This window comes from Aspergillus oryzae, chromosome 7 (genome assembly GCF_000184455.2).
Source record: "Aspergillus oryzae RIB40 DNA, chromosome 7".
Classification (NCBI taxonomy): Eukaryota; Fungi; Ascomycota; class Eurotiomycetes; order Eurotiales; family Aspergillaceae; genus Aspergillus; species Aspergillus oryzae.
The window spans coordinates 2,307,339-2,327,509 of NC_036441.1; the positions used below are offsets into that span (position 1 = coordinate 2,307,339).

General features: G+C 46.8%; 1 protein-coding gene across 1 annotated transcript; it reads right to left on the reverse strand.

Annotated features, from left to right (window-relative positions):
- Positions 1-7,178: 7,178 nt before the first annotated feature.
- On the reverse strand, positions 7,179-7,954 carry clcA (putative C6 finger domain protein; the record flags this gene model as incomplete). The annotated part of the gene is made up of 4 exons (XM_023233154.1): positions 7,179-7,249; positions 7,273-7,583; positions 7,654-7,766; positions 7,865-7,954. The coding sequence occupies 4 exons, from the start codon at positions 7,952-7,954 to the stop codon at positions 7,179-7,181; spliced, it is 585 nt and encodes a 194-aa protein (XP_023093687.1).
- Positions 7,955-20,171: the final 12,217 nt, after the last annotated feature.

Sequence of the window (20,171 nt, forward strand, 5' to 3'; positions counted from 1 at the left end):
GATGTGTCCTCTAGGGCGAATGACCGGCTGTGGGGGAGAAGGCGGTACGTTCACAGCGTCAAACTGTGATGGATCGCTGGTGGGCACTGGAGCCACATGTTGAAGATTCCCAGCACCACTTCCAGCGCCCTCGCTAGTACGTCTCCCTTGATTGTTATAGCGATGGGCTAATGCGGCTGTTCCCAAAGCTCCCGCCGCTAAAGCAGCATTAGTAGGGAAACGACTCTCCGATGCGTTGGACCTCGTTCTCTTCTGCTTTTTGCCTTTCCTGTTGCCCCATCTCCAGCCCCATAATGATGTACCAGAATCGGAAGACGGTGATGCAGTATTGCCATAGAGTCCACTACCTCCGAAAGCAAGTGCTGAACTAACACTGGACGACGATTGATCCCCTGAGTCCACGTCCTCCCAAGCGTCGTCATTGGTAGAAGACGACGAATAACCCAAACGAGTGGGTGTAGGTTCTTTTTTAATGAGTACCTCACCTGTCCGTCGACTCCGATGATGAGTTGAATCAGCTATTGCAGTTGCTGCCGCTCCTATTCCTAGTAATGCCGCATCCACATCGTCCTGGTCTTTCTTCTTGCTCCGCCTTTTGGATTTCCCTGGCGGTCTTTTGGCATAGCCATTCCCAAATGCTAAATCAGCATCTAGGGAGGATGATGACGAGTTGTTGAATGAAAATATACTTATCCGCTTTTTGCTTTGCCGCTTTCTACGATTCTCAGAGGCTGTGAAGAATGAGCTCAAGCCACCCACAGATTTCATGGATGGTCTAGAGATATCCACAAAGGATGATTCAGAAGATGACGATTTCCGACTTTTGGTCTTCCGCGGTGACCGGCTGCGGCGTGGCTGATTTTCAGACACTCCGGTAATTGCAGTTCCCACATCTCGGTGTGCACAATGTTTCTCAGACTTTGACGAAGATCGGGACGTAGAGCGGGACAGCCGTCGAGATTCGTTGTCTCGCAGGCCTTCATAGGAGCGGCGGGGTGAACGCCCACAGACGCCACGAGATGTGTGACTCTGCTTCTCAAGCGTTGATAGGTTCTCATTATCCGGTGGCGAGCTTGCAGGTCGGCCGGATCGATCACTATAGGTGTTCTCGAAGTCTTTTTTTATAAAGGGCGTGTATCCAGCCAGCATCCCAGGCAGCCAAGAACTTATGGAGGTTTTCTTGCGACGTCGACCCTCGTCCTCTGAAGAAGAGTAACGACTAGGTTTGCCCACTCGTGAGCGACTGCTGTAGCGGTCACTAGAGCGACGGCGGCGTCTATAATAATGCCTTCGAGGTGCGTCGCGCGAAGAGGTGCCCGGTTCAAAACAGTGCCTGCAAACACCAATGGTTTCTGTGTAATCCTCAAACATACCAACCCCTTCTGCGTCACGCCAAAAATCAATGAACTTGTCCAGAGGACCCCGTTGGCGTTGCTGGAATGCCATGCTCCCGGACTGAAATGGTGCTCCGTGGTAGAGAGCTGCATGATGAGGATGCGACGGGTCGGCAGCGTACGCTGTTGTCTCAGCACCAGCAGTATTGAGGGGTGGTGCATTTAGCTGGTCCGAGTACGCAGATGGACCAGCAGGTCCCACAAGGTTCGGGAAACCCTCCTCATTATTGTGATTGCCAGACTGAGAAAGATGTTCTACGTTCAGGGATGATTGATGATGGTGGCCCATAACATAACCTGCTGCCGCAGTTGCTGCTGCAGCACCAACTGCTGTACCTATATCTTGAGCATTGGGCGGTTTGGAGGGGCTTGTACCAGTAAGTGGGACAGACGTAGGCGTCGGCGACTCTAGCATTGGAGAGGATCCAGAGCCAATACCTTGGGGCCTGCCCTCGTCATGCGTAGTAGCGGTTGCAGCAGGCCCCAAGACCCCTTCAGTTTGTATAGTTGGTCTGGGAGGTTTGGGTGTCGGCCCTGCAGGTGGTTTACTTGATTGTTCGGGTGCTTGGATCTCTGGGTCTGTATCATCTGCGTAATAGTCAGCCGCTGCCGGCGTTTGTCCCATACTACTAGGCTCTTGCGGCGGGTTGGGATGCGGTGATGCCGGCATCAAGTGCGCTTGAGTATTGGGGATAATCTTTGGTGGCTCAGGCCGAACACCGGGTTGTTGCGCGACTGACTGCCCTTGGTCGCCGTAGTAATCAGCTGCTGCGCCTGCAGGGTTTGGTGGGTTAGGTTCGGCAACGAAGGCCGGAAACTGGCCCGGGAACTGCTGCTGTACATGAGGGTCGTAGACACCGGGCACGTTGGGCGAGCTTGGCATAGATGTCACTGGATGTGTGTTGTGGAACGGTGGGGGGAATTGGGGATAGTCAAAAGTTCCCACCTTCGGAGCTAAGTCTGCTTCAGCACCGGAGATGGGCACACTTGGCAATTCGTCAGGCTGAGTTCGTCGCCTCTCTCGACGATGACGACTTCCACGGTTTCCATTATCAAGCTCATCTGTATTGTCAGGGCGTTCACGGGTTCGTTCGCGACTCTGCGATCGGGAGAGATTGCGTCTGCGTCGGGGTTTGTCATCGCTGCCATCGCTGTCCGAGTATCGATCGCGACGTTCACTATCGTCAGTATCTCTGCGCCTCGGTGCCCGTTCGATGACATTTCGGTCAGGTTCGATCACGCTTTGAGGTTCCGCCGTCGCATAGCTCGACGCAACGGAATCGCCTGCCGCACTGGGCGCATAGCGCTTGCTGCGGTTTCCAGACGTTGGGTAGGCTGACAGGTCACCCAAGCCTCGATCACGGTCGTCACCCCGTGAGGGCTTGCGGCTCACTGTTGAAGAAGCTTTGGATTCTGTTCTGCGACGGCTACTACTCGTAGAACTGGAGCTGCTGCGGGCATCGGACGAACGGCCCCCGGCCAATAAGGCCTTAAACATAGTGGGCAGAGAGCGATCAAGGCGATGCCCTAAAAAGCCAGGCAATCATGTGGAATACGGACTGCTGCTGCTGTCAAGATGGCAAAGGAAAGTGTAGGTAGGTGTGTGCGTGTGTTCAGAGAAAATGTAAAATGCAGGCCGGCTATAAGATAGTGAGGATGATAAAGATCGAGACCAAAAAAAAACCCCCCAGAAAGGAAGAAAGAAAGAAAGGGGGCTGACAGGGAAAGTGTAAGGGGAATAGAATACTTGGAGGGAAATTTTAACTATTAAGAACAAAAAGGACGCGTATAGATTGATTGCTCGGTCGGTTCAGCCGAGTTGTTTTTGCGACGGAAGAGTAGTAAACATTGGCGCAGCTGAACTGTGGTTCTTTTTTTTTTCTTCTTGGTCGGAAGTCGGAGGGCCCCAGCTTCTAGCGGAGGCGAGGACCACTTTGGTCAGCAATCTAAGTTTGGTTGCTCCAGACTATCGTACCGCTAGTTAGGGCGATCGAGAGGACTTAGCGCCCTCAAGCAAGGATGGAGCGACAGCTGGGGTTTGAAGAAATGCTTAGAGGGGAGACATACGGTGCAGAATTGTTGAAGGAATGCGGGGAGGCTGCTGATGTAGGAGATAAACTGAGTTTCGATCTAGGATGAGATGCCTTCCCTATAGTAGTAGGTTAAAAAGTGAGGAATGCAGAGAAGGTTAGTTGGAAAGATTCGAAATCACGGTGAGGTGTGGGTGCCCTGCACGTGCGGGACAGGTCGATGCACATAATCAAAACAGAGATGGCTGGGGCCACAATGTGAACAACATGGGAATTCTGGACCATTAGTGCCCATAATTAGATGTGACCAGTCTTGTACGAAATGAGTAGATATCTTAAGTGTTGAACTCAGCCTCTTAAGACTACAGTGTACGGAGTACACTGTAGTACGTACTTCGGTTACAGGGTTCCACCCCGCCCAACCGGTTAACGTGGTACGAAACAACCTGGACTTTTGGCTGCTGGAACCGGTGCCTGAGGCAGCAAAAGGATCCGAATAAGCTCGGTACAACATCCATGGAACATGACCATCCTTATCACAACCTACAATGGCCATTTCCGACACAAGGCATTCCCTCTGGCACGAACCTCAAACGCGGGTCTGACAATTAGGCAAAGTCATAGCCGGCGTAGGACAACCCCAACCTTCGTTATAGGTTTAAGATACGGTAGATACAAGGGACCAATGGCCACTGAAGGTTCATGCACCCCTTAGTCATCATCGCACTCAAGAACTAAGGAGGTACCATGAATGCGACATGTCGAACAGGAAAGGATAATGTGCAGACCCAGCCTACGTCCATTGATTTAATCAGCATGCGCCCTTGACTCAGAAGACACCTATCATTCCAACAAGCAACGATAACAAGAGCCGCCAATGATCTAATACCATAAGTGATAACCGCCTAATCTGCAATATGCACTGCGCAGCACCCCATACGAAGTTCCTAAATGTATTGTATGCGGAGGCAATCCTCCATGAACCGCTAGAAATGCAACAAGAGATCCCTCCCGTTCCCATTTCCTGCTTCGATTAGCAGGTGCAGTCGACGCCAACCGACACCTTTGGAATACCACAAAAGAAAAAAGAAAGAAAACAAAGCCAACAGAGATAACCGTCAGATAGCCACCCTTCCTCTCCACATGCACAGGACAGGACCACAGACACAAACCACAAATGCAGGTGGTATCTTAAATCGAGACTAAAAACAAACAAATGAGCCACCATGCAAATACACGTATATATCATGAGTTAGATACGAAGTTGAACGTTGAAGCGCGTTCGGGATAGCCCACTGGTGGAGCAGAGAAATCGAAGTGCCGGCGGGTCACAACGAACTCTATAGCCACCTAGGGGCGTCATTCAGCTTGCAGTGTACTCGTATAACTGAGGCGCACATCGCAGATACCAGCAATGCTATTGATCATAAATTCGAGATTCAGATAGGCCAGGCTGCCAAGCTTAATCGGTTGTATCCCTCCACTCTGAGGGATTTCCAAATATTTTCTCGTATATTTCAGTAAGAATTCGCGCGTCGGCTCGGAGACTAGGAGAAATATAACGACTCTGCAGCAGAAAGTTGATCGTTCGCTTAAGAAGTCTCTCGAGTTCGTTTCGATCCACTAGTTCCGAGAGGCTAGACATGTATGTAGCGGACAATACCAACATGTTACCAAATTGTCTGTGAGGGTACAATAAAGAATGTCAGCTGATACATTTCAACCCACACATAACATCTGCAGTTGGTGTTCAACGTACGCATGGGCAGTGCCGAAAATGTTGGTCACTACCGGGCGACCCTTTATGCCATCGAAGGCTACTGTACTTAGCATAGCCGAATCAATACAAACTTTACAAGCTCTTCGTAGCTTTGTGGGCAAGTCGCGGTGTGCAATCCCTGTAAGCCCAGATGCAGGACCTATGTCACTTGACAAACGTGCCATGTTCGTGGCACCTTGACTATGGTTCAATGACGGTGATATCTGCTGCGATTTGGAAGAAGTCATAGCAGTAGCTTCAGTAGACGGTCCATCCGATGATGCGCGAAGGTCTAATTGTCCATAGTAATGAAGGGCATGATAAAGTAAAGGGCGATGGATAATGTAACGTGCACCATAGTACTTAGCTCGCATCCGTGCGACGTTAATCTCTTCTGATGGTGGATCTGTGTCTTTCCACTTCATCACAGCAGGTAGACTGTTTCGCCAAAGTTCGAGATTCATACTTAAGATTTCTTGAACGTGCGATGACCAATGGGTCTGTCCTTGCTCTGCGGACAATTATCTTAGTATACTTCCTTCAACTTACTATCATTTTCAAGCACCGAGAACTCACTTTCAACTTTGTACAGATCAGTATGAACACGGTTGAGAACCTTTCTTAGATGAATCTGGGCCGAGTAAAAAAACATCATCATAGTACTTGGGGCGGAAATTTCATTCGGAAGGTTAAGAGTAAACCGTCCCTTTGGTAAGGAGATGCGAGCTTCCGAGCGGGATATGCCGCTAGCGGGAAGATCAAGTTCTGCTAGTATATCACTGGATACAAGTTCAGCACTTCCCCGAGATTATAGGGAAAAGAAAGCAAGGAAAAGTACAGAAGGTGCACACATACCTCTCTAGCTGAAGGCACGTCCAGTACGCAAAATCGTAAAGGTCCTTGTCGGGGCCATCAGGCATCTGTGTGTAACGTTTTCTAGAGGTTTTAATTAGTGTCATATACTATTTTTGCTTGAACAGAGATGGTATTCCATACGATCGAACCAAAACTTGGCAAGCCCTGGCGGCTTGATAGATCCATCCGTGGCTTTGGAAGGGGTGCGCTAGCTGGCCTGCATAAAGTCCTGCTAATAAGGCAGCTTGAACGTGAGGCAGTCTATTTGCTCCTTGGAGACTTCCAAGGATCTGGGTAGCGTATGCGTAAAATGCTAATCCAGGAATATAATCCAGGTTTTTGTCTTGGGATATTGGGTGCCCCTCAGCACCACTCTGTCGATTGCCTATTAATGAAGGAGATGCAAAGGTGTGATTTTCCGCGACATAACCGCTGCCTTGCGACTGAGGAAGAGAATCCGAACCCGCGGGTGATAATATACCGTGCGTAGGAGGACCAGATATTGTCTCTTTTCGGAAGTCCACCTGGTAATCTGTGACTGGGCCGGGCACAGGATTGGCTTCGCAGATACTGCCAAGAGCGAGGACCAGAAGAATAATAGCATTATAGATGGATTTTTCTATACGCCGGCCGCTACCCTGTTCCGCAGCAGACTGCGCATCGCATCCCACACCTTGTAAATTTTCGCATGAACGCTTTCGTTTTGCGCCTCGAGGCATATCATTCAAGTGATTGTTAAGTACTCCTGGGGACCGCACAGGACCTTTCAATGGGCAGTACATCCTGATAAAATGATCGACCTTGTTCTCCAAGTCACTCTGATCAAGAAATGGATGAAGCTGGTGCATATGTTTCATATAGCTTTTATGATAACGACGAACCATATCAGGGTCCGCGGTTAGCATGCCGTCCTCGTCAAGCCCTTTGTTCTCAAGTTTAATCTGGGGTTGGTTCACGTACACCCCCCAAGGTCCATTAGGGGGGGATGCCGGGTAGTATGGCTGACTTTCATTGAAGCTAGTACTCAAGGTCGTTGGCGGTGAGCACATGCCATGATCTTCACTAGTCTCATCTCCCTCTCCACGGCCATAGACACGGATTAAGCCCCTTTTTTCTTCAAGTTTCATCACATAATCCTCATCATATTCTCTTGGACGAAGAAGATTCCGAATTGAAGGCCACAACAGCAATTTGTGGGCCGCTGTTGTATGCTCTACAGGGATTGAGAGCTCACCATCCTCACCAGAAGGAACAACTTGCTCTGTGGTCGTTTCACTTGGTTCTGGTATCTGCTCCTGCATTGTAGCAATATTCTCATCCTTGGCTTTTGATTCCTGGATATCGATTATGTCCTTCTTTGCCAATTGCGGGACTGCCGGTTTCCGTGGTTCCTTAGATGCGGACTTGGCGTCTATCTTCGCCAGGATGGAGTTGAAATTGTTCCCGTGCTCCGTATTTAGCTGGTCTAAACGATCGAATCTGTCTAATATAGCGTCTTGGAATGACTGCAATCGATCTAATAAGAGCTGGGTCGCCTTTTCTTGTCTGCATATGTTGTTAGCGTCCTTCAAACATTAGTTCAGAGTAGTGAACTGGAAGAGCTAGGAACACAGACTTGTGCGGAGGGACTTCTTTGTAAACGCAGTTCAAGTTGTTTTCCTTGCAATGACTACATGACGGTCGACCTTCATCGCACTTTGCTTTCCTCGCTCGGCATTGATCGCAAGCCTTTAACCATGGGGCGAACATGTCAGCAACACCCTCTCCTTTTCACATATACATATCCAGTGGGCACTCTGCGGCAAAGAGGATAAAAGTTAACTTGCCTGCTGTGCTCGTGCGGCCTTGCGCTGGCGAATGCCATAGGCTTGGCTTTGGTAGTAGCTAGAATCATACGGGGCTGGTGTATGAGACATGGGCGGAACAGGAGTAGAATATGGAGCCGGGGGAATTGAGTGCGGCGGTAATGGAGGCGGAGCATCGCCATTACTATGTGGCTCTTGAGGAGTAAAAGACATCCGAGATCGGTACTCAGGCGGCGCAGAATGCGGTGCCGGTTCATGAGCTGTCCCGTTCATGGGACCCCGGAACGATGGATGCGCTTCCGTTGGTGTGTGTTTTGGGCCCGTTAGGCTTCCCTGTCGGCTATACGGGCCGTCGGGAGGAAGCTGCGGCAGTTCGCGATTCGGGATAACAGGGTACCCATGTGAAGATAATGGCGGAGGAGCAGTAGATGTTCGACGTTGTTCTGCTGGGTGACCTTCGTAGGGTGGATAATGGCGCCATGGCTGTTCGTACATTCCCGGCACACTTGGTGGACCATGCGATCCGTCGGGAGGAATGCGATGCATTGGGGGCGCAGGTCCAGAAAAGGCAGGAAGTGTTTTCGGCTTATCGTCCGTTGAGATAATTTCCATAATCGTGGGTCCGCAGCTACGGCTAGGATCACCAGATCGCCGCAGATCCGCAGTGGACGGTCGATTCAGTGCGAGAGACATACGGTCATGAGGACATCATGTCCCAGAGAATTGCTATCAAGGACGGGTTTAGGCTTCCATACACTGGTGAGTTACACCGGATGAATGGTGGTGGAGTCTTACCACAGTAAGAGCTTCGCCAGAGGTTCCCCAAAATTGGCAATTAGCTCTTGAGGATAAGATCTCAGTTGTTGGCAGTGGGTTGGTTGCCTTCTCTTTCGTGGAGCTAATCTTAACTTGCGGTATTTGAACAGAGCGGCGACGCCAGAACGGTTGACGTTCTAATATCACGCGAATAGAGGTCCAAGGTTCTCCAGTTTGTTTGATTGCCGGATGGGAGCAACTGTCCACAGCCTAATAGCTTCTAATAGTCAGCTATAGTGGGTTTGAAAGATAACGATCGCAAAGCCAGTATTATAAACCGTCAACCAAATGCAACATTGGCAAGGAAATTTTAAAAGAAAAAAATAATAATAAAGGAAGAAGAACTCTGGGGAAATTAGGTAAGAAGTGGTAATAGTTAAAGGGAAAGGAAAGCTAATGCAAAACGAAACCCAGAATGATGGTAACAGTAATAATAGGTCGGACATCAAGGACAGAGCTCAGAATACTTAGTACCTGTCATAAGTAGTATAAGCTGGGGGGGGGTAGATGGAAAAGAACGAGATCCGCGCAGGAGCTAACGACTGGAGTGGACACACCGACCCTGGTCAGTGGGAAGAAAATAAGGTATGTAAGTAATACCTTCTCCAGTACGGAGTACTCCGTATAGGTACTGTACTTTTCTTTTTATAACGCCGAAGAGATGCGCAGACGAGGAGTCCAAATCAGGAAAGAGGAAGAGGAGCGCAAAGGGAAAAGGGAAACGAGAAATTAAGGGAAAAAAAGAAAAAGAAAAAGAAAGAAAAAAAAGTTGAAATTAGGAAAAAAAAAAATAAATAATAAATAAAAATAAAATAGGAATAAAAAACAAAAAAAAAACAAAAAAAAGCGCAGCTAAGGAGCAAACCAACGAAGCTAGAACAGGGGTAAAGTGGTTGTAAAATAGTGCTGATGATGTTCTTATAACGGCAAGAGAATCCTAAATCACGACGACAATAATAATAGTAGTAATAAGATAGTAGTACGTACACTGTGGTGGCCCAAAGGATGAAATAAAATACGACGGTCGTTTGGCACTGCCTCTACTCTCCGATCAGTTGGGAGATAGGTAAGCCAAGCCGTCGGGTCGCGTTGTGCGCGACAGCAGATCGAACGGTGGGAAAGCCAAAAAAGTGAAAAAAAAAAAAAAAAAAAAAAAAAAAAAAAAAAAAAAAAGGCCGGGTCTGCTCTGGTTTATTAGAAAAGAGGGGAACGATATTGATAAAAAGCGGGAAGTCGCTGCCAGAGTTGAACGGAGGAATAGCAATGGAGACACTGCAGGGAGAGGGATTAAGCTGGAATAGGTAAAAGTCGAAGAACTTACCGCCAGGTGTGAGAGGAAGGAAAACTGAGATAAAGTGGTGATTAGTTAGTGCCGTAAAGTAGTCCGGGTAGTTGGTAGTAGTGGTCAGTAGTTAGTGGATGAGGATTGAGGAAGAGGGGCGGTTTGAAGACCCAGTAAAGTCGGTAGGTAGGTATCTACCTAAGGGACCCGACTGTGGCCAAGTGGGAATGAATGATCTGCTGGGGAAACAAAGTAAGTAAAGTAGGAGGGGACAAATAAGAGTCGCGGAACGATGAGAATGATAGACAGGTATGGGGGCAAAAAATAAAGAGAGGTGGTAATAAGAAAAATAATAACAATAGCAGTAATAAAGAAGAATACTAACGGGATGGGGGACGTCAATCCACAGACAAACAGAACTGTGATAGCAAATTCTTGATTGATTGATGGATGGGACTGATTGACTGATGACTGAGATGAAGAGTGACTTTGCCCCTCTTTTTTGGTTTTTGGTAATCTTTTTTTTAACCCTGGAAGTGGAGGGAATGTCCGTAGGGAGAAGTGTCTAGTGGTCAGTAGTATGAATGGATGAAGAACTTCCGTCTCCTCCCTTTACAGATAAAAATAATAATAATAATAATAATCCAAATAATACTGACGACAATAGAAACAACAATCTCAACAACTCCAGTGGTGACAGAAGTGAGAGCAATAATAGAAGGCTATCCTTCCTTTTCTCTTCCCCCTCTCTGTTGTTCTTAGTTTCTCAACAATCTTTCCTTTTCTTTTTTTCCCTTGAGTCTTCGATCGTCTTTCGTTGCTTTTTAACGCGCGCCTCCTTCTGACAGATTGATTGACTGCTCGGCTGGGTCTTGTAACCTGGACCGGGATCCTGGTTTGCAGAGAATTAGGTACCACAAGCCACCGAGAATTGACAGATCGCTTTTTTTATTTCTTTTTTTTTATTTTCTGGTCTATACTTCGGTTTCGGTTTCGACTCTGCCGTAAGGAAAACAAAAGTGGGAAGGGGAGCAACAACAGAAAAGGGTAGAAGGGAAAAAAAAAATTGACTTGAGTGGAGCCGCAAACTGGAGCTGGTTGCTAACGCGGGACGGGTTGGAAGGAGAATCACAAATGAAGAAAAACCACACACCGGCGAATCCGTGAATTGTTTAAGCTACCTTTCAATTTCCTATCCTGTCAAGGGCCGACAATCAGCTCCATTCTTTTATTTTTCTCAGTGCCACATGGAATTATCTTGGGGGAATTGGTGTCACCCGAGCCGAACTGGACCGCCCAATAGCATTTACGTACCCTTGCCAGGTAGAGATGAGGAAATATATAAGTAGGATGATGACTGTTACAATTGATACCAGGCCATGCCCGGATCCTTCTCTTTTCAATCTCCTTCTTGGGAACAGGTGCCTCGTGAGATGACCAGAGAGTGGTCGGTGCCCAAAATCCGGAGGGGCAATTTCAGCGGTGGACTGCGTTGGTCACCAAAAGATATGGCGGATAAAGAGGAAATACCGATACTTGGGGTAAAAGTCTTAATTACCAAAAGACAAAGAACTGTGTGCAAAGGGGCTCAAGAGAAGGCGGGCGAATTAAATAAAAATATCCTTTCCTTCCTTAACCTTCACTGTTAATTTTCCCCCCCCTAAGCTCTTCATATGTCTATTCTCAGATCATCGCCTTGGGTAGAAGCAAGTGAAACCAGGAATGGAACAAACATATGGAGTGGCCGCAACACCTGATTGATGATGAAAGAAAGAGACCCGGAATGGCTTATCCCTCTCCAAGGGCTGGTATATCAATAATCTAACTGGACAGTAGTACGGAACTTTACATACTCTAGACATGCTTGTTGTCAACACCTAAGCCTCTCAGACGCATTCCTTGGGTCTGTTGGTGCCCATCCAATGCTGTGATCAAGCTTAATCCAGCTTATTATTGGCAAGGTATCCCCTATCTTCATCTTCGACTTTCTGGTGGGTTAGATCTAAAGTCAATTCTTCCAGTGGGTTCAGGTGAGGAAGGACACATATCTATGGAGATTACGAGTGTGCTGTATGTCCAATACATATTGGACTCGAAATGGAGAGGGGGGTCACACTGGTAAAAAACAAAAATAAAATAAAATAAAATAAAAAGAGAGAGAACAGCACAGGCAGTCTAAGCTAGAGTCTCGCATAGAGGGATCAAGACAGTGCGAGGTATGCATGATGTGACCCAAGAAGTGCCCTCAACCACAGCCCCACGCAAAAGCAGAAGACGGTGAGAAGCGATCAATGATATGGGGTTGTCACTTGGTCGTTGGAATCAAGGGTCATACCTTAGTTTTCCAACACCACACATGCATATGTAGTAGTACGTATCCTGTAAACTAGCTTTCTGCATGGATTAAGGAGGAGTCAGGAGGACCGCCTGATTCAAAAAGGCGGAGAACATGTTACCCTCATTATTGTGAAACTCCAGAACAGAGAAAAGTCATTTCTATATCTTCAAAGGCCAATAATTTTTGTTCTTTTCCGTGTTTCTTATTGGCACTTTTTTTTATGTGGAGCATTTCCTGGTTATATAAAAATTGGGCATGTTGCTGAAGCTGAAGCGCAAGCGCATAATAGATCATTCAAGGAGTGTCCCTGTCAGCTGGGTCCTGTTGACTTACATATGTACGCACATACCCCATAAAGTACTCCAGATGTAACTATATGTACATACATGAATAGTTCACCTCACTACTGTTTACATAGCACAACTCCACGGTCGAAATCAAAATATACTGAGTATCTGAACGGCACCTGTTCCAATCAGCAGGAACAAACCGCTCCCTATCCATGGTGCTACCCGGTCGGGAACTGGTAAAGTTACGGGAAGGTTCCTTTGGTACGCATACCTCAGGTACATACAGTACACAGTACCCGTACCTTCCAAAGTTCATTTTGGTCACGGGTACAGTCACGGGTGTTGGATTGGGAAAGGCTCATGCCTGGGTCAAACTATTATGTATCCCTCGGGTTACGTTCGGAAAACAGCAATGCCAAATTACCGCCCGTCAGTACCCATGCTCAACAAATAAGGCTGTGTGTCTTTTAGAGTCTACTTGTGGTGTGAAGTACATAGTAGCCAATCCCCTATCTACCACTTTGCCATGAATTTTGGGAGACTTACTCCATCCAGAGATATTATACGGGGAAATTTCCCTTGCAGTATACTCCTGTATCATGTACCGAGGGAAAGTAAATCCTCTGAAAAGTAATGATAATATAATATCAGCACTATGGAACATCGACCTGAACTGGAAAGTCCCCAGTACTAGTAGGTAACTCCCATCGTTCTGTCGCGTATTTACACCAGTGCAGAGCGATCAAGGGCGTGAAACTAGGTTGGTTGATGTAAATAATTTTACGCTGTATTACAACGCGAATCCTGTACTAAATCTGTATTACTTTAGTAGCACTCAATAATAGCTGAGGTACCAGAGCCCGACCGTCATCCGTTAGCGGGGTTCAGCCCCATCTGAAGACCGCTCTACTTGGACGGAACGAGTAAACAGTCAAGGACCCAAAACTTTGGCTGGGTGTTCTCGGCATCGGAAAAAAGGAGGGGCAGAATTGACGGCATGTCGTAATGGATCATCAAGTGTCCGGCGCTCCGGCTCGCCATTTTTTGCCACTTTAGACCCATCTGTTTCTTTCTCTGTGTGGACGAATACATACACCTACCCATGCGATACTCTACAAGGGAAAAGAGATCACCTCGGCCCGGGCGTATCAATATCAGACCGTGTTATGCCTTCCAACTTAAGAGATTCAATAAACCCTGCGTGGAATTCCCCTCCCATATCAAGCGTGACTTAAACGCCCAACCTGATTGAACCATGTGCTAGCTATCCACCGCCACCAATTAATTCTCTCCAGGCGGCCATTCCCAAGCACCGCCGAATCCTCCTCTTCCCTTTTCCCCCCTCGCTGTCCGGTTGATCCGCAATTTTAACTTTGCCTAATCCCGTCTCCCTGGTACCATCCGTCGGTTGGCCGCATAAATTTCTGGATCTTCACTTAGTCCCAAGTCCATAGACCGTCTCATCGGGTAACTACGAACCCCATCAGCCTCCACAATTCTACCTATGACATAGCCCACACTAGCTTAGGTATGTTTCATAACGTTGATTTGGGACGGAACAAAGTCGCACAACGTCTCGCTCAACCTCGATAACCAAAGCCCCCTGACTTTAGTCAAGGTTTGGCGATGATGTGATCCACTGCCAAAGTTTTCTACGGGTGATGTGCATGCATGCTGTGTGGCGCGTAGAATGGCAGTATAATGGAGCGTCGGACGTAAGGGATGGCCCCGTACTGCACATCATCGTTTGTCTGAAGATTCTACACAGTACACTGTGGAAGACAGTACTCCATCCACCGAACATGGATATTTGGAAGGAATGGGTTACACCAATGTCACGACGGTTGTTGGTCTTGACAAAAGTCGTCGGCAATGTTATGCTTCTGTCAAACATGGAAACTTGGAATGGAGGGAATAGAGTTCCTCCGTGGCTGGAAATGCAAAAGGTGATAACAGATCACGATATTATTTGAGTTGTCAGCGAGGTTTCTCCCTTTCTTCGTTTTTTCTATGGAAGCTCAACCCGCAATCTAACCTTGATAGAGCCCGGGAATAATGCAAAACCGATATACGCTAAATAGAAAACGCCCATGAATACATGTATCACAGGACCCATCAGTGGCAACTAGTAGCAACCATGCAATAGAAGAATTTTTTGACGAAGACTAGGCATAGGCCGTGTTGTGACGAAACACTGGTTACTGCAACAATTCACAACCGATTTGTAATTTATTAGCCGAACTCCGAATCACATATTCCATGAGCACTCTGCTTAATATGCCATGGTTATCTGCGGAGCATGCAGACCAAGACATGGAAAGCCACTGGAGACACGGAGTAGAAGACCAGCCGGTACGGCTGACCACCGTCACGAGCTTCAGCATCCAATTGAAGTCATCTCTGACTTGCAAAAGATCGGTGTACTCCGTAAATCAATTTAATGTCTCAGAGCAAATTCAGGTGGATATTCGATGTGCACTTGTTCACCCGAACGGCCAACAGTTTGTGGATCATTGATCTAAAAGAAACAAAGTTTATCAGTCGTTGAATAGTACGGAGTATATCGGCCGCATAACAATAACTGAAAATAGTGGCTGCCTATTGTTGGTCAGCTAAATATCTCTCAGGCAATTATTGCTCGTATAACCCCAGCCCCGTGATAAACTCCGTACTTCTTTAATTGACAGCGGGATGGACCGCCCGTCTGACGAGCTCCGAGGGTCTGGTTCAGGGCAGATCTTAGTCCTACTTACTTTGGTAAGCACAGCGAGGTTTCACATTGGGAAGGTCAAGATATTATTGGTAGTTAGTGTTGACAAAAAAAGTGAGTGAGCTTAACTACCTACTACGGAGTATCTAGCCAGCAGGGTACTGTACTAAGATTACATTATCAGATTGATGTGGCACCCATTTCATTTTCTTTGTAACTGGTTAGGTACCATGGTTCTACCGTTGTCGCACTGCCAACCCAAAGTGAACGTATCACAATCGAGCTCATTATACTTAAGTGCCCGACGATCAGAAAAAGACATGTTTAAGATATGTTGGTTAATGCTAGCGAAAGTCTTTCGGAGATCGGATCTTTATGTGGAATAGCTTGCGATACCAATTTCCCACTCCAGCGGCTATGTGAAATCAAGCGCAGGAATAGCTGACGATTAACCGGCCAAGCTGAAACTAAAGCCTCGCTATTGAGTTACCAGTTTAACTGCGGAGATTTGCAGATCGGGCTCTGTTGACTTTTTGTGTTATACCGACATTCTCTAAGAGCCGATGGAAGCAACCAGTCCATTTCAGCAAAGTTTCTTCTGTTGCCAACTTGCCACTCCCTGTATACCATGGTTGTATTTCGGGTGCGCTTGGGATACAGCATCAACCTTGATGACCTACGTGGGTGGATATCCATGTTTACCGAAATTATGTACCCACAGCCACGTGGTCTGCGCGTCTGTAAAATAAGAAATCCGGAAATAGGCCGAAGAAACGTTCAGAAGAGAAGTTGACTGGTAATATATAGAGTCCATAGACTGTTGTCAGTACAGCTGTGAATTTCTACTGGAGCGCTGTAGAATCGTTAATGAGGGTGGCGACTGTGAAAATGGACAGCTCCCAGAACGTAATTTGTCGTGTATCAAATCAACCACCCACTTCTTGGCCACCTCCTTACGCGAACCATGATCAGACCCCATCGATCGGACGTGGTCAGGACTTGGGCCTCCTGTCGAAGTGAGGGGTAGTATCGTGCTCCATACCAAACCATGCACATATTTTCAACCCACATTGTGTTAGTCCCTCATCATTTCCCATTTCCAGGAACAGATCTCCTGATCTCGCGGCTTGCATGTGCAGTGCGACGATTAACCTATGTCGCATTCTCGTCCTACACTTTCCAAACTCAAGGATGGACCCGAGCAATAATTACATAATTAAAAGCTACTGTTTCGTCCAGTAGTAGTCGCCCATTTATATTTGAATTTTGAATACTACCTTGGGCCAGTAACTCTACGCCCATAGTGACGGAGCTGAAACAATAGGAGTTAGGAAGATGACCATACTCTCGCAACACCTTTACTCTATAAATACAACATCAATATTGAATTAAAGTGCCCGATTTAGGTATTCGAATATTGATCCTTCACATGACTCGTTAGCTGTGGAGACAATCTTAAAAGAATGTCTCCGTAGGTGCAGATGAGCAATAAGGCAGAGCCCCGAAATGCCTGCGAATTGACCTCAGTGAACCTAATGAGACTATGTGAACCCTAAACTCAAATCAAATCGAGAATAAGAGGGGAAAAAAAAAAAGAAAGAAAGAAAGAAAGAAAGAAGAAAAGAGGAAATTAATTTGGAATGGAGTTCTCGGAAAATTCCCACGCCTACGCCGTGCTCATCCTATGGCATGGAAAGTGTTGTATGACCGTCTTTTCTCTCCATTGTTTGTTGAGGGATGAGATGTGTAACTTCAGCACCTTCTACGAGTACTTTATACTTCTTCCAATATGAACGAAGGCAGTCTCTTCGATTCTATTCGTATGTATCAATTAGTAATTCTATGTACACTCTTACCCTTTGTTTGTGGAAAACCTGCCAGTGGTACAACAGTAATACTGTGTGTGGTATTGTAGTACGAAGCAGGGTCTGTGTGCTATTTAACCGCCCTAAATCAGTTGATGCTTAAATCGCTCTTCGATATCTAACGCGCCCCTAGTAAACTATGTCGACCCATGGACCTGGTTAATGGGCTCGGGAGGCTTTTGGGATGCTGGAGTATCGGGAATATGACAGCTTCCGGTGGTGGCCGCCGTGCAACCAAAACCAAGCCTTTGCGCCCAATTTATCGACTCGTTTCACTGGCAGGTACTGGGACTTATTCATTCTATAGCCTTTAATTATTCCGTACATGGATGACGGAATATACCGCTCCATCTATTCCGCACCATGTCGTTGCGATTCCACCAATGTGAACACCGACTCAAAGCGCGCGTTCTCCATGACTCCCGTGGACCTATCACATTTCCACTGGTCTGGAACCTCAATAGCCTTTCATCGAAGTTTGTTGTGGTTCTGGCTCCGAATAAAACCGGAACGGCACGAAGAAACTAACAGGGGACCTGGTGGGGAGAGTTATGTACAGTACCTACATGATGTAGAAGGATGGAGTGTCCACACTTGCATATATATCTGGATATTATTGTTGAGCAGTCGACTAATACTTGTTGGGCGGTTTATATCACATGCATTGCTATGGCTGCTACCGCCCACTTCTGTAGCCAACATATATGCTTATGTATGTATCTCGCTCGTTTATGCACAGGATGCTCTGCATTGAGTGAAGATGTAGGCATGTGAAGCTGAAATGCATGCGAAGCTTGGGGGTTAACGCGATTAAAGCGGACTGTAGTAGCAGTGATCAATCAGGCTTTATCTTAGCAGCCATGCAAATCGCTCAATAAGGAAATCGCGTGGGAGATTATAATGGATGAAGGACCCCGGCAATGGAAATGGCCCAAGCAATTACTTAGACAAATCGGTGCACTTCGTTCTGGTTTAGTTTTGTAGTTCCATATCCTTACCGAAGAGGCGCCCAATGGTAGGAGACAATCATACGCGGAGAGATCAGCACTTGGACAAAGCTTCCCGTGTTGACCGTCCACTGGCAAGCACTAACTTCCTGAATTTCTTTGATAGGAAGTCACACATTGCTCTTGTTGTGACATAACATCATGATGAACATACCTTCATACCGTTTTAGGGCTTCTTCGAGAAACTGCCGATCCGATGGACTGGTCTGGAATACCGTCGACTTCAACGACGAAGCTATGTTCAGGGAGGTTTATGCATCGTATCTTCACTTATTAATAGCAACTCTCATTGAGAATTACAAGCATGACGATGTATTGCACAGGATGTTACATTCATTCTTTATAACTCCCCTTCGGCATCACCATCTCAAGTGGTGAAAAGAAAAGTTCCTCTCCTACTGCCATGCACCACGACAGCGATTAAATTATCTCCACAATCAACATGACTCGGCATGACAGCCCCTATAGCCCTACGTGTAGCTGCGCCACAATGATAATCCAATACTATAGCTCCTTTGCCTCACTATCCGCATATGATATCACTGACACCCCCTGTACACGGGGTAAATGTTCATTCATTTAAGGAGAACGGAGTTCTTATCCGAACTCCACCGACCCCATGGGCACCAATTGCGTGGCTCGCACAGACATTAGAAATCCTGTATTTGAAGATCAGAACCTCACTCTGGAGAGATACGAGATTGGCTGACGCCTGTCTCAGCTAGTTACTGGCGATGCTGAATTCCACATACATCTCTAGTAATTTCAAATCTCCCTGAGAGAGGCAAAAATGTTCCGCCGATGGCACACCGTTTCAACGCTGAGAATCAGTTAGTGCCTTTGCTACCTGACACGATCATCAAATACTAGTATTGTCACGTCTTTTCACATCAGATTTCATGATCCGTACAGTAGTGGGGGATTTATTGGTGGGTGGGCTCTGACGTAGCTCAATTCCTTCCATCTCTTTCTGAACTTAACCAGTGTGTCCTCCTCCGACTCGGCCGATGCACTCGAGTGGGGTTTCTTTGGAGAAACCTGTCATCTGCCAATTCATGGACTTCTCTGATTAGCTCTTTATTTTTTTTGGGTGGAGGAACCCCCACTGTTAGTCAAATAAGCACTTTAAGACTATGTCCTTTCAGTCAAGTCAAGCGTCTACAGCGGCTTTCGCTCAATTACGTCTCTTGCTCAGATACTGGCAATTCTTACGCTGTTGAAATGGATGTGGTTATGCAAAAAGGTGTACCCACCAGGCAGCAGATGTCTCATCGATAGGGGTCTCCTCTATCACGCGTCAGCACTGTCCAAATCAGCAAAGGAGACCCTGTTTGGCAAATAAGCCTTCTGTTCGAATTTGACATCTCCTAGATCAATATGTGGAGCTGGCGATGTTATTAAATGCTTGGTGGCTTGTTTCTTCACCTGGCTCAGCAATTCATGGCGGATCAAAATTGACTTGCCCCTCTAGTTCTAAATATGCCAAAGAAGACCACCAAGATCAGAAAGCCAATACACAGTATCAAATCTAAGGAACCGTAGTGAAATACTCCCATGCTTCTTTGGACGCTTCCAGAACCATATGCCGTTCCCGTAACCATGAAAAAAAAGAGCCTATCACTTACCGAAGCACTTAGTCCCGGGGCCTTGAAAATGAATACAGTATGGATGGCTAGTATGGTGGGTGCTTGTGCAATCTCTATGAGCCTGTCAGATTGTCAACATAGGAATGATGGAGAGGATATTAGCTTGGGATATAATAGCCTTCATAGGTGAACATTGAGACAAGTGTTACTATCCTTCAACATATGCCCGTTATTATGTCAGTGAAGTAAAGTAATATCGTAAGATATATTTCAGGCCATACCGCAACAATATCTGCATTGCATGGCCTTGGCCTAAATTACTCTGTATTTTGCAGGAGAACAACCGTTCGGCGCGATCATATCTTCCTTCGAATGGAGTGCGAATCTTTCAGTGAGTATTTCCTCCAACACCACATGCAATGTGGACGGTACAT